Raw genomic sequence first — 12224 nt, 5'->3', positions numbered from 1 at the left:
GTTGGCTCCTTCAGCTACCAGAACTTCAGTCTCCTTATCTGTAAAGTTGAGCCAAATTAAGTATCTACTTCATTAGAACTGTTGTGGGGATTAATGAGGTAATGCATGATAGAATACATAATACATGGTACATGGTAAGCATTTGGTAATATTAGATGCAGCTGTTAGTTTTATGATTGATATAGTTGGTATTGACAGAGCCACCAGAGATAGAAAACTATAATTGATATATATACACATATATATATGTGATATATATACGCATGAGAGTAAGTATTGCTTCTATGAAACAAGATGAGCTACCATAAATACAAAAGAGTCAGTTAAGAATAGGATAGAACTTTTATAACTTTCTGATAGTGAACATAAAAAGAGAAATTCAACAGAAGGCAATGAAACTAAGTTGAAAAAAGTCTCCCAGAAAGTAAGGCAAAATGAGAAAGAAATGGAAAATAAGAGAAAAATATAAACAGTTAAAGAGTCTGTCTGGAGGTCCAAAAGCCAAGGGGTAGGAGTTCCAGAAAGCAAATACATGCAGCAATTTTCATAGAAATCATTTAAATGATTTAATGATTTAAATTTCTGATTAAATTTCTCAGAGCTAATGGACATGTTTCAAAATTTAATGGACTCAGGAAATACACAATAGAAAGACTGAACAAAGCCATGCCAAGGCACTTCATTGTGAAATTTCATAATGCCCAAGGGTAAACTTAGATTCTGCTCCATAGAGAAATAACAGGGTCGTACGGGTCAGGAATCACAATGACATTAGACTTCTGTACCAGAAGGCACTTGAGCAGTGCTAACATAGCCTCAAGGAATGTTTCCAAGCAGAACTGTGTATTCAGCCCAACTATTAGTGTAGTATAAATAAAGAACAAAGGCATTTACAGACATATGTTGATAAGTTAAAAAAAAATACTTCCCAGTCTCCCTTTCTCAGAAAGCACCTGGAATCTATGTTCCACTAAAATGAAGAAGTAAGCTAAAAAAGAGGAAGACATGGCCCAGGGAAACAGAAATTTCAACATAGGATAGCATCAGAGGAAATTTCTAGGTTGATAGTGAAGGAGAATACTGGAAAGATCTATTTGGCAAACCTGAATTTCTACCAGTCCAGATTGGGACAGGAAGACAGAAGTCTCAAAAATGGTTTGCTCAAAGAAAGAGAAAAAAATGTAATTGATGCATTACGTGACGGATGCCATAATGTGCTGTGTTGGTGCTGTCGTCTCAGTTGTGTCCAACTCTCTGCGACCCTATGGACTGTAGCTCTCCAGGCTCCTCTGTCCGTGGGATTCTCCAGGCAAGAATACTGGAGCGGTAGCCATTCCCTCCTCCAGGGGATCTTCCTGATCCAGGGATCGAACCCACATCCTTTGCATCTCCTACACTGACAGGCGAGTTATTTATGACTAGCACCACCTGGGAAGCCCTGTTGGTGATAAATAAATGATAAACAAATAAATTAGTAGTAATAAATTAGTGATTACTCAGGTAGTTATGGGGCTTCCCTGGTGGCTCAGATGGTAAAGAATTTGCCCGAAATGCAGGAGACCTGGGTTCAATCCCTGGGTCAGGAAGGTCCTCTGGAGAAGGGAATGGCTACGTACTCCAGTATTCTTGCCTGGAGAATTCCAGGGACAGAGGAGCCTGGTGGACTACAGTCCATGGGGTTGCAAAGAGTTGGACACGACTGAATGACTAACACTTTCACACGTTTCAGGTGATTAACTCCCTGAAAAACAAATTGTACAAGATGTGAGTTGTATTAATAGTGAAATATGTATGTAGCTCAGGTGCAGACAGTATTTACAGGGTCATAAAAATCTAAGAATGCAATATTAGTTTAACTGAAACTTGTGATCTAAGTCTACTGGAAAAGAAGGGAAGAGAGAATTGTGTATGGTGATGGGTAATGAAGTTAGAATTCTAAAGTCTCATCTTCCAGAGTAGGAGGTCAATAGATAGTCCCTGAAGCTCTAATACTTTGGCCACCTGATGCGAACAGCTGACTCATTGGAAAAAACCCTTTTGCTGGGAAAGATTGAAGGCAGGAGGAGAAGGGGACGATAGAGGATGAAATGGTTGGAAGGCACCACCGATTCAACGGTGAGGGACAGGGAAGCCTGGCGTACTGCAGTCCATGGGGTTGCAAAGAGTTGGACACGACTTGACGACTGAACAACAACAACAACAACTATACTTTAGTAAACTGAACAACAGAAGCATTAACATAAATTTAATTTCAAGTGCTTACTTTTGAAGAATGGGATTCAGTATGTGAGAGACAGATCTAGTTATTGTCCTTTATCATTATAAGTTTTGTAGTACAGTTTGACCTTTTTTTGGTTGTGCTGGGTCTTTGTTGAAGCACATGGGGGCTTCTCCAGTTGTGGCACGTGGGTTTAGATGCCCCTTGGCATTGTGGGATCTTAGTTCCCCAACTGGGGATCAAACTTGTGTCCCTGGCATTGGAAGGTGGATTCTTAACCACTAGACCACCAGGGAAGTCCCCAGTTTGACTTTTGAAACTTTGTGTAGGTATTACTTTGATTAAAAATTAAAGTGGAGCTTAATGCCTTTTCCCTCCCCACCAAATGAAACCCAAGAATGTTTGGAGACACTCTTTAATGTTGTAGAGTGCTATAAAAATATTGGGTGTTTTTTCATTGTGCAGAGTCACTGTCACACCGACTTGATGTATTTCTACTTACTCTTTTCAGAACTTTCCCATGTGTTTTAGAGTTATGTAGAACTTCTTAGTCTGTTATTTTGTCTCCTAAGACCTTCTATGTGATGTGGTTCCCAACCAGCCTTTCCATCTTCGTTCCTTCAATACTTGGCTTCAGTTTCTTCCGATGTAAAGTGAGGGAAATAGATGAGATGATCTCTTTGGTTCTTTTCTTAGATCATCTGTGAAATCCATATGAAGGGACTGTGTAAAAAGAAAGTAAAGAACCAATTCACCAATACTGAAGCAAACTTTTATCTAGTCTTCTGGAGAGAAATGCTTTCCTGAAGTAGTTATGTTTTATGGAATAATGAATGAAGATAAATCCATACATTTTAGGATACATTTTCTTTTTTAAACCTGTGCTTGTTATCATCCTATAATGTAAGTTATGATCTAGCTTATGAGAAGCTATATGTAATAAGCCATTTTCTTTTTAATTGTTGTGGTTTGTTGTGTTTTACTTTCCATGTGTGTTTACCTGTATGTGACATCAAGTTCATGATACTCTCTCATCTTATATGTGAACAATGTTTAACCTTGTAACCAAAGTCACTTCAGTCTGGGTATTTGGTTATCTGATGGCTGATTTAGCAATAACGGAAATAGGTGGTGAACAGTTCTATTTACCATGCTGGAATGGCCGTTAATCAGTTCAGTTCAGTTCAGTCACTTAGTCGTGTCCAACTCTTTGACCCCATGGACTGCAGCACGCCAGGCTTCCCTGTCCCTCACCAGCTCCCAGAGCTTACTCAAACTCATGTCCATCCAGTCAGTAATGCCATCCAACCATCTCATCCTCTGTTGTCCCCTTCTCCTCCCACCATCAATCTTTCCTAGCATCAGGGTCTTTGCCAGTGAGTCAGTTCTTTGCATCAGGTGGTCAAAGTATTGGAGTTTCAGCTTCAGCATCAGTCCTTCCAATGAATATTCAGGACTGATTTCCTTTAGGAAGGACAGGTTGGATCTTCTTGCAGTCCAAGGGACTCTCAAGAGTCTTTTCCAACACCATAGTTCAAAAGCATCAGTTGTTCGGTGCTCAGCTTTCTTTATAGTCCAACTCTCATATCCATACATGACTACTGGAAAAACCATAGCTTTGACTAGATGGACCTTTGTTGGCAAAGTAATGTCTCTGCTTTTTAATATGCTATCTAGGTTGGTCATAACTTTTCTTCCAAGGAGCAAGCGTCTTTTAATTTCCTGGCTGCAGTCACCATCTGCAGTGATTTTGGAGCCCCAAAAATAAAGTTTGTCACTGTTTCCATTGTGACAAACATTGGCCATGAGGTGATGGGACCAGATGCCATGATCTTAGTTTTCTGAATGTTGAGTTTTAAGCCAACTTTTTCACTCTCCTCTTTCACCTTCATCAAGAGGCTCTTTAGTTCTTCCTCCCTTTCTGCCATAAGGGTGGTGTCATCTGCATATCTGAGGTTATTGATATTTCTCCCAGCAGTCTTGATTCCAGCTTGTGTTTCACCCAGCCCAGCATTTCTCATGATGTACTCTGCATGTAAGTTAAATAAGAAGGGTGACAGTATACAGCCTTGTCGAACTCCTTTTCTGATATGGAACCAGTCTGTTGTTCCATGTCCAGTTCTAACTGTTGCTTCTTGACCTGCATACAGATTTCTCAAGAGACACGTCAAGTAATCTGGTATTCCCATCTCTTTTAAGAATTTTCCAGTTTGTTGTGATCCACACAGTCAAAGGCTTTGGCATAGTCAATAAAGAAGAAGTAGATGTTTTTCTGGAACTCTCTTACTTTTTCAGTGATCCAGCTGATGTTGGCAATTTGATCTCTGCTTCCTCTGCCTTTTCTAAATCCAGCTTGAACATCTGGAAGTTCACGGTTCATGTACTGTTACAGCCTGGCTTGGAGAATTTTGAGCATTACTTTGCTAGCGTGTGAGATGAGTGAAATTGTGTGGTAGTTTGAGCATTCTTTGGCATTGCCTTTCTTTGGGATTGAAATGAAAACTGGCCTTTTCCAGTCCTGTGGCCACTGCTGTGTTTTCCAAATTTGCTGGCACATTGAGTGCAGCACTTTCACAGCATCATCTTTTAGAATCTGAAATAGCTCAACTGGAATTCCATCACCTCCACTAGCTTTATTCATGGTGATGCTTCCTAAGGCCCACTTGACCTCTCATTCCAGGATGTCTGGCTCTAGGTGAGTGATCATACCATCGTGATTATCTGGGTCATGAAGATCTTTTCTATATAGTTCTGTATATTCTTGTCACCTCTTCTTAATATCTTCTGCTTCTGTTAGGTCCATACCATTTCTGTCCTTTATTGTGCCCATTTTTCCATGAAATGTTCCCTTGGTATCTCTAATTTTCTTAAGAGATCTCTGGTCTTTTCCATTCTATTGTTTTCCTCTATTTCTTTGCATAGATCACTGAGGAAGACTTTCTTATCTCTCCTTGCTATTCTTTGGAACTCTGCATTCAAATGGGTATATCTTTTCTTTTCTCCTTTGCCTTTCACTTCTCTTCTTTTCTCAGCTATTTGTAAGGCTTCCTTAGACAACCATTTTGCCTTTTTGCATTTCTTTTTCTTGGGGATGGTCTTGACCACTGCCTCCTGTACAATGTCATGAACCTCTGTCCATAGTTCTTTAGGCACTCTATCAGATCTAATCACTTGAATCTATTTGTCACTTCCACTGTATAATTGTAAGGGATTTGATTCAGATCATACCTGAATGGTCTAGTAGTTTTCCTTACTTTCTTCAATTTCAGTCTGAATTTGGCAACAAGGAGTTCGTGATATGAGCCACAGTCAGCTCCTGGTCTTGCTTCTGCTGACTGTATAGAGCTTCTCCATCTTTGGCTGCAAAGAATATAATCAATCTGATTTCTGTATTGACCATCTGGTGATATCCATGTGTAGAGTCTTCTCTTGTGTTGTTGGAAGAGGGTGTTTGCTATGACCAATGTTGCCAACAAATTTGAGTGAACCCCTAAAGGATGGATTTCATGGTAACATAAACAGACAGCTGCCTTTTATAATTTTAAAGTAAAAATTTGAACCGTATGAATGATTTAATTTTACTCTCTTCACACAGGGAGCTAACAGAATGAGAGGTCGGCTTGGAAGTGTGGACAGCTTTGAACGATCCAACAGTATTGCTTCAGAAAAGGTACGTAAGTAGAGCTCTCCTTTTTTCTGCTATTGCAACTTGGCAAAAACAAACACTTATATGGTATTATGCCTGCTTAGTTATTTTGTTATGAGTCCTTTATGACTTCTAAAAAATAGCTCTTGAGCCTTTATTATTTCAAAGAGGATTCTGTGTATTAGCTCGTTTCTGTCGACTAAAACAAGATGTACAACTTGAGAGTTGTGAGTTAAGCTTTATTTGAGACAAAATGAGGACTGCAGCCCGGGAGGCAGCATCTCAGATAGTTCTGAGAGACTGCTCCAAAGCAGCAGTGGGAGAAAGTCAGTATATAAAGTTTTGGTGAAGGGGGAATTCAATACCATGAAGCACTCATTTTACAAAAAGGTTTTTGTTAGTCATGAGGATCTGATGTCACCATGAAGGGATTTAGTGCTTCTCTAGATATGAGGAGAAGCAAGGATTGAGATCATAAAATCTGTTCCTAAAAACATCCAACTATCTAAAGACCTGTCCCACTAGATTCCCTGGAGCACAGAATACCTCACTCCACCCTGAACTCCCTCAGGGGTTGTTGAAGGTCACCAGCTATAGCAGCATGGGGTTCAGTCTCCATAGAGGCAGATGGCAAATGCCTGTGTTGTTCAGCCATTGGCAATGCTCTTGGTAAGTGCCAATTTGTAGTTGACATGGCCCTCCTGTGGTCATAAATTTAACTATACTCTGGGGGGCATTTCATGACTATTTTGTCCTGCATTGCTAGGGAGGCTCGTTCCCAGTTCTGAAGAAAGTTTTTGTTGATAAGACACTCAGTGTGGTATTACTGGACTAGATCTTAATAGTCAAAGATCTCTGGACACCTGTCTTCTAGTTATGGTCCAAGAAAGTATTCCCTCTCGTTGCATCTTTTCATACCTAGAGTTATACTGTTACAATCATTGATCATATATTGAGCTATAGATTTGATTAACTGCTTCAAGTCTAGTCATCCTTTTCGTTGGAGGCTCAGTCATACACTTGGTATGACAAGAAATAATAATCTTGTGAAACAAGCAAAATGCAAATGGTATAGTTAATAACATTAGTGGAATTAAAAGTAAATATTTTAGCCATGAGCCTCCCACACCAAGACAGTTTTTTTTTTTTTTTTTTAAGATCATTAAGACTAGGGAATGGGTCTCTTAAAGCAGAAATCTGATTTTTTCATGTGGGTCATCAAATGGGTTACATTAAAGGATTTATCGGGTATGAAAATACAGCATTCAGTTTGAATTGTAGCACAGATGTCTCCCTGAGATGCTGTAAAGTGTCAATGGCCTTGCAGTTGTGTAGTACTGCCTTTCTCATCATAGAGATCTCAGAATTCAATAGGCTAATAGCCCGATTACTGTCATTTAAAGCTTATGAAAGTTGTTAAGGCTTAGATATGGTCAATTACATCCTCCAACCCCATCGAAGGCATACGTACACACACACACAAAAGCTGCTAAATGGTCATACTAGTAGAATACAGATCTTTGACCCACTGGGATCATACCAATGATAGATTGGTTGGGGTTGCCTCTAATTTGTTAACATGTATGACCTTAAATTCATGGGAATCCCAGGCTACACCTTTGTATCTATCCCTGTAGATGTCAAGGCCATAAATTAGTGCCACAAATCCACTGAGTTCCATACCAATCACTCTCTCTAAGGGTAATAACAGGAATAGTTCATAAAGCACCCAGTCTTGTTTCATAATTACCAGGTTGATCATTTTTAGTATGATTTAACCATTCCCAACATAGAGGAGCCTTTAAACTTAAGTGACCATAACCTGGTGTTAACCATGAATTTAAGGTCATACATCTGAGATGCTGCCTCCCAGGCTGCAGTCCTCCTTTTGCCCCAAATAAAACTTAACTCACAACTCTCAAGTTGTACATCTCTTTTTAGTCGACATTTCTATCTATTCAACTGAAGCTTTCTCTTGGTGGGACAGAACACATTCTTGGCTGACTAACTCTGTTCTCTCAGGCTTTTGACTGTTTGGAGGTAGTATATTTTGGGGAACAGTATTTGAACAACTATTGATCCAAAGCCATAGAAAAAGGAACCATATAATTACTGTACTTATATGGTGATCTTTTTTATCTTTTGTTCTCTCCTCATATTACTTCCCCCTCCCCTATGTTTAACCCTTTTAACTGCAATATTAGGCTCTTCTTTATCTCATAGACAGTTCTCGCTAGGTTTGGTTTCCTGTTTCCTGTAACATGTAACCTGAGGCAGATGCAACCTATTTGTTTTTAATGGAAAAATACTAAAATATTTTCACTAAACTTTTTGTCGGTAGAATTGAGGACAGTTATGAGTCCATGAGCCCTAACCCATGTTTATCAAGCTACAGATTTCTACAGCAGAGCCTGTTCTGGAGAGTATAAACAGCATACTTGTCTAAATTGAAAGATTTATGTTGTCAACTCATGCAGTATGAGAGGCATTCCGGCATAGCTCACTTTTCATTCATTTCCTGTTTTTCATGTCTTTAAAATTTTTTTTACCTCAGGGACCACGTAGTTAGATAGAAACATCCACTGTGAGGGAGGATACTTAACAGGCTTTATTTTATTTTCCTGGTGTCTTTGCCATGAGACTTGGACACTTAAGCGTTGTTATATTGTTTGACAGTACAGGAAGCATGCAACTGAGATGTCACGGAAATCAGTAGGTGTGTGAATACAGACTCCACCCTCTTTTGGTCAGGATCTCTTTTCATCTTTCTGGTAACAGTGAGAAGAGTACAGTAGCTTTGTAGCATTTTACTATAAGGGGTGAGAGGGAAGAATACCTTTTCTTATCATCCCTTTCACTTTCTGGCCTATCTTTACGGATGCTGTCTTACAGCTGCTTATCAGAAGAAATGGGCTGTGGTGATAGTGATTAGGCTTCAGCATGGATTGAGTAAAAAAAAAAAAAAAAAAAAACCCACACACAACAGTTTGTCATGACTCAGGAGGCAGAAGAGACACCCTGTCCCTTTTGAGCTGTGTCTGAGCAGGTCTGCCATGATCCATGTAGGAAAGAAAGGCCTGACTTCTTGCGTTTCAGGACTACTCGCCAGGAGACTCTCCGCCAGGGACCCCGCCAGCGTCCCCCCTGTCCTCAGCTTGGCAGACGTTCCCTGAGGAGGATTCTGACTCCCCGCAGTTTCGAAGACGGGCCCACACATTCAGCCACCCACCTTCAAGCACGAAGAGGAAGCTGAATTTGCAGGATGGGAAGGCCCACGGGGTGCGCTCCCCTCTTCTGAGGCAGAGCTCCAGCGAACAGTGCAGGTGAGTCCAAACCTCTCTCCAGAGACTGGAACCAAATTCTCCTGTCCCTGTGTTCTGACCACTGTGGAGTCAAGGGGTTTTGTGACTTCCTGCTGTAGCCAGTATTTAGTTTTCAGGAAGACCAGAAAAATAAATTAAATTATCAAAACCTTCGTCACTAAGGGAAGCAGGCGAGCTTTAAGGCACACCCAAAGAGCAGGGTTCAAACATTTTGGATGCAAGTATTTTTTTTCCTAGAAAAAATGGAAAAAACAAGGTATCATGCCATTGTTTTATCTGAAAAACCTGCTGACAGTACATGTTCCTCAGTGTCTCCAAGGCGTTCATGAAGCAGCAAATTTGAAAATAACATAGCAGAGCTTCCTGTAAGCTTACAATGGTAAACATAAGGGTTGGAAAGAATCACTCATATTACCTTTATACATGGGGTAAAATTTGGCTGTTACTTAATTTCATAAAAAATTATCGCCAAATGTGAAAGTTGTTAAAAATTTTATCTAGAATAAAGTGATGTTTATAAAGAAGAATGCATATTCCATAATTGACAGGAAGCATCCATTAGAAATTATCTCACATGATATTTAGGAAATACTTTAACCAAATAATTTAGCATTTGATAAGAGATAATAAAATTTGCAGTTGTAGAATGATTATACTTCTTACTGTGTAGTACAAATCAGAATTTATATCCTAGAACTAATTTTGTTTCTCTTCTTTACCTATGAGTTTGGTTTAGGAAATAGTTTGATGAGGATTCCAGTCAGAGGGAAAAAAATAAAATCAGAACTCTAAGTAAAAAAGAAGATTAATTTTTAAATTAATTGCTATTAAATTTACCAGCATTTCTTTTAAAAATATAATTGAATCTTTATTGTTTTTTTAATAATTTCATATTATAAACAAGGTATTTAAGATATATAAAAATAGTAGAACTAATTATCCTCAGATTTTTCTTTTATGAAAAAGAACTAAGTATTCATGTATATAGCAAGCATTTTTTATGATCATTTATATTTACCCAAGGCATTAAGTATCTTTTTCCAGGAAAAGTTATCTTCAAGAATTTAAAATATTAAAGGATAAATGATGTCTATATTTTCTTATGTTTTCCACATTTTGTAATGTATATACTCAAAGAATTTCTGTCAATATGAGAAGATGCTATTTATATCATGGTAAAAATCTGCTATAAAAGGAATCTTCTGGAAAAAAATCTTTGTAGGTGACTTAAGGATTCAGATAAAACCATGGCTGCACAATTCCACAGGCTGCAAGAAAGAACATGGACATTAATGTTCATTAAGCCAAAGGTATTAGGATGACTCCCAACAACCAAACATGTTGTTCTTAAATTTTTAGAAGTGTTTATATCTTTAAAATAATTAAGTCTTTGAACTACTGATAATCAGTGTTTCCTTCTGGAGCTTGTTTCCTGTAGTTATTTGTGCTTTCCTACTTTTTCCCCTTGAAGTATCTTTTGCAAGTCAAAATAAACACTTTTTGTCCTAAAATTGTTATGAGCATTTTAGAGACAAACACATTTGCTGAGAAATGCTGCATAGATGAGGAATTCAGTTTGTGAAACAGTGAACCAGGTCATCACCATCTAATAGAGAACTGCATGCATATAAATTTTTTCCATATAAATTCAACCTTGATTACATTAATAGCAAGAACCTGTGTATATGCTATTTCATAGTGAATGAAGATTGTTCCAGAATATAACTTAAGATGAATTTGCTGTATTTTCTGTACTCAGCATCCTTCCACCAGCTCGGCGCATGCACAAGGAGTGTAATTCTTCCTCCAGTCTTCCAAGTCTTCACACTTCCTTCTCTGCCCCTTCCTTCACTGCCCCCTCTTTCCTGAAAAGCTTTTACCAGAATTCAGGTAGACTATCCCCACAGTATGAGAATGAAATCAGGTGAGATCAGTGTCCTCTGTTTGCAAAGCAACCTTTCTGCAGTGATATACTGATATGTTACTAAAAAGTAGCTAATTAATTTGAGTGACATGAATGCATCTGTGTGTTGTGCCTGTTCTAACCAGTTTCTAATATATTGGTTTCAGTTCCAATTAATTTGAGGAAAACCTTTACAAACAAGTATTTCGAAGCTTTTTGGTAACATGATCATCTTACTCTGGGGACTATATTTTTGTAGTTTGTGTGTTTCTTTGTCTTGGGCCCCAGAGGCTGAGCTTCCCTATGCAAACACATACTAAGAAAACCTCCCCGATCATGTCAGTCTCTCTTTTTTATTTTTAGCTTCTCTGGACGTATAAAGCCACTATTTAAACAGCTGTACTAAAGTAATGGATATTATATATCTTAATAATATTGTAAGTATATAAAATATTTCCTAGGTGTTTCACTGGTTTTTCAATGATATAGACTTACTTTTCTGAATCTCAGTGTAAGTCGCATAATAGCTACAGGATCATATTGATAACAACTCTTTCTGGCAGCATGAGGGATCTCTTGAATTGTGTAGACGTTCAGTTTGATTTTGTTTTTGTCCCCAGTATTGAAAATGTGTAACCTATTAAATCTTGTTCCTTGCTCTTATAACTACACAAAATTAAGTGTGGTGATTTTTTGAGAATTACCATTAGATAATTTTTGAAATTCTGAATTCTTACTGATCTTGCAGATTCTCAGTGGGATATTCTAGCCTTTGGAAAGCAGTGGATTAAGCTGGAAATTCTCAAGGGGTTGTTGTTGGCTTAGAATTTTCTGAGATTCATTTTTATTTTTATGTGTAGCTTGAGCCATTCTTTTTTATTTCTGTATAGTATTCCATTTAATACATCACAATTTACCCATTCTCTTCCTAATGGATATTTGGGTTGTTTCTATTTTTTGATAATTGTTAATTCTTGCAGTCAAGGAGAGGAATATGTGCTGTCAACCAGCCTGCGTGCCACTAAAATCTTCTTGGGTGTTCTTTTGGCCTCCTTTCTTTTAGACATAGGGAATTCAAAAAGTTAGTATAATTAGGCAATGTGCATTAACTTGTTTTTTTTTTTTTTGCATTAA

The 12224-nt window shown here is 38.2% G+C and overlaps 1 protein-coding gene across 16 annotated transcripts in view; it reads left to right on the top strand.

The window, feature by feature from the left end:
• Nucleotides 1-12224, top strand: part of TBC1D4 (TBC1 domain family member 4) — a 207556-nt gene that overhangs the window by 153089 nt on the left and 42243 nt on the right. For 10 of the 16 annotated variants that reach the window (XM_081549935.1, XM_081549932.1, XM_081549933.1 and 7 more), the window contains 2 exons: nt 5814-5888; nt 8961-9187. In XM_081549935.1, the coding sequence (XP_081406061.1) occupies nt 5814-5888; nt 8961-9187 (302 nt within the window). Of the gene's footprint in view, nt 1-5813; nt 5889-8960; nt 9188-10946; nt 11528-12224 lie in introns of those variants that run through there. The other 6 variants (XM_081549931.1, XM_081549928.1, XM_081549927.1 and 3 more) reach the window with 2 other exon arrangements.

Source organism: Giraffa tippelskirchi, chromosome 12 (genome assembly GCF_054371585.1).
Source record: "Giraffa tippelskirchi isolate mGirTip1 chromosome 12, T2T-mGirTip1v1.2.pri, whole genome shotgun sequence".
Lineage (NCBI taxonomy): Eukaryota > Metazoa > Chordata > Mammalia > Artiodactyla > Giraffidae > Giraffa > Giraffa tippelskirchi.
The sequence above is the reverse complement of the archived record's forward strand: the minus strand, read 5'-3'. Positions and strand labels throughout refer to the sequence as shown.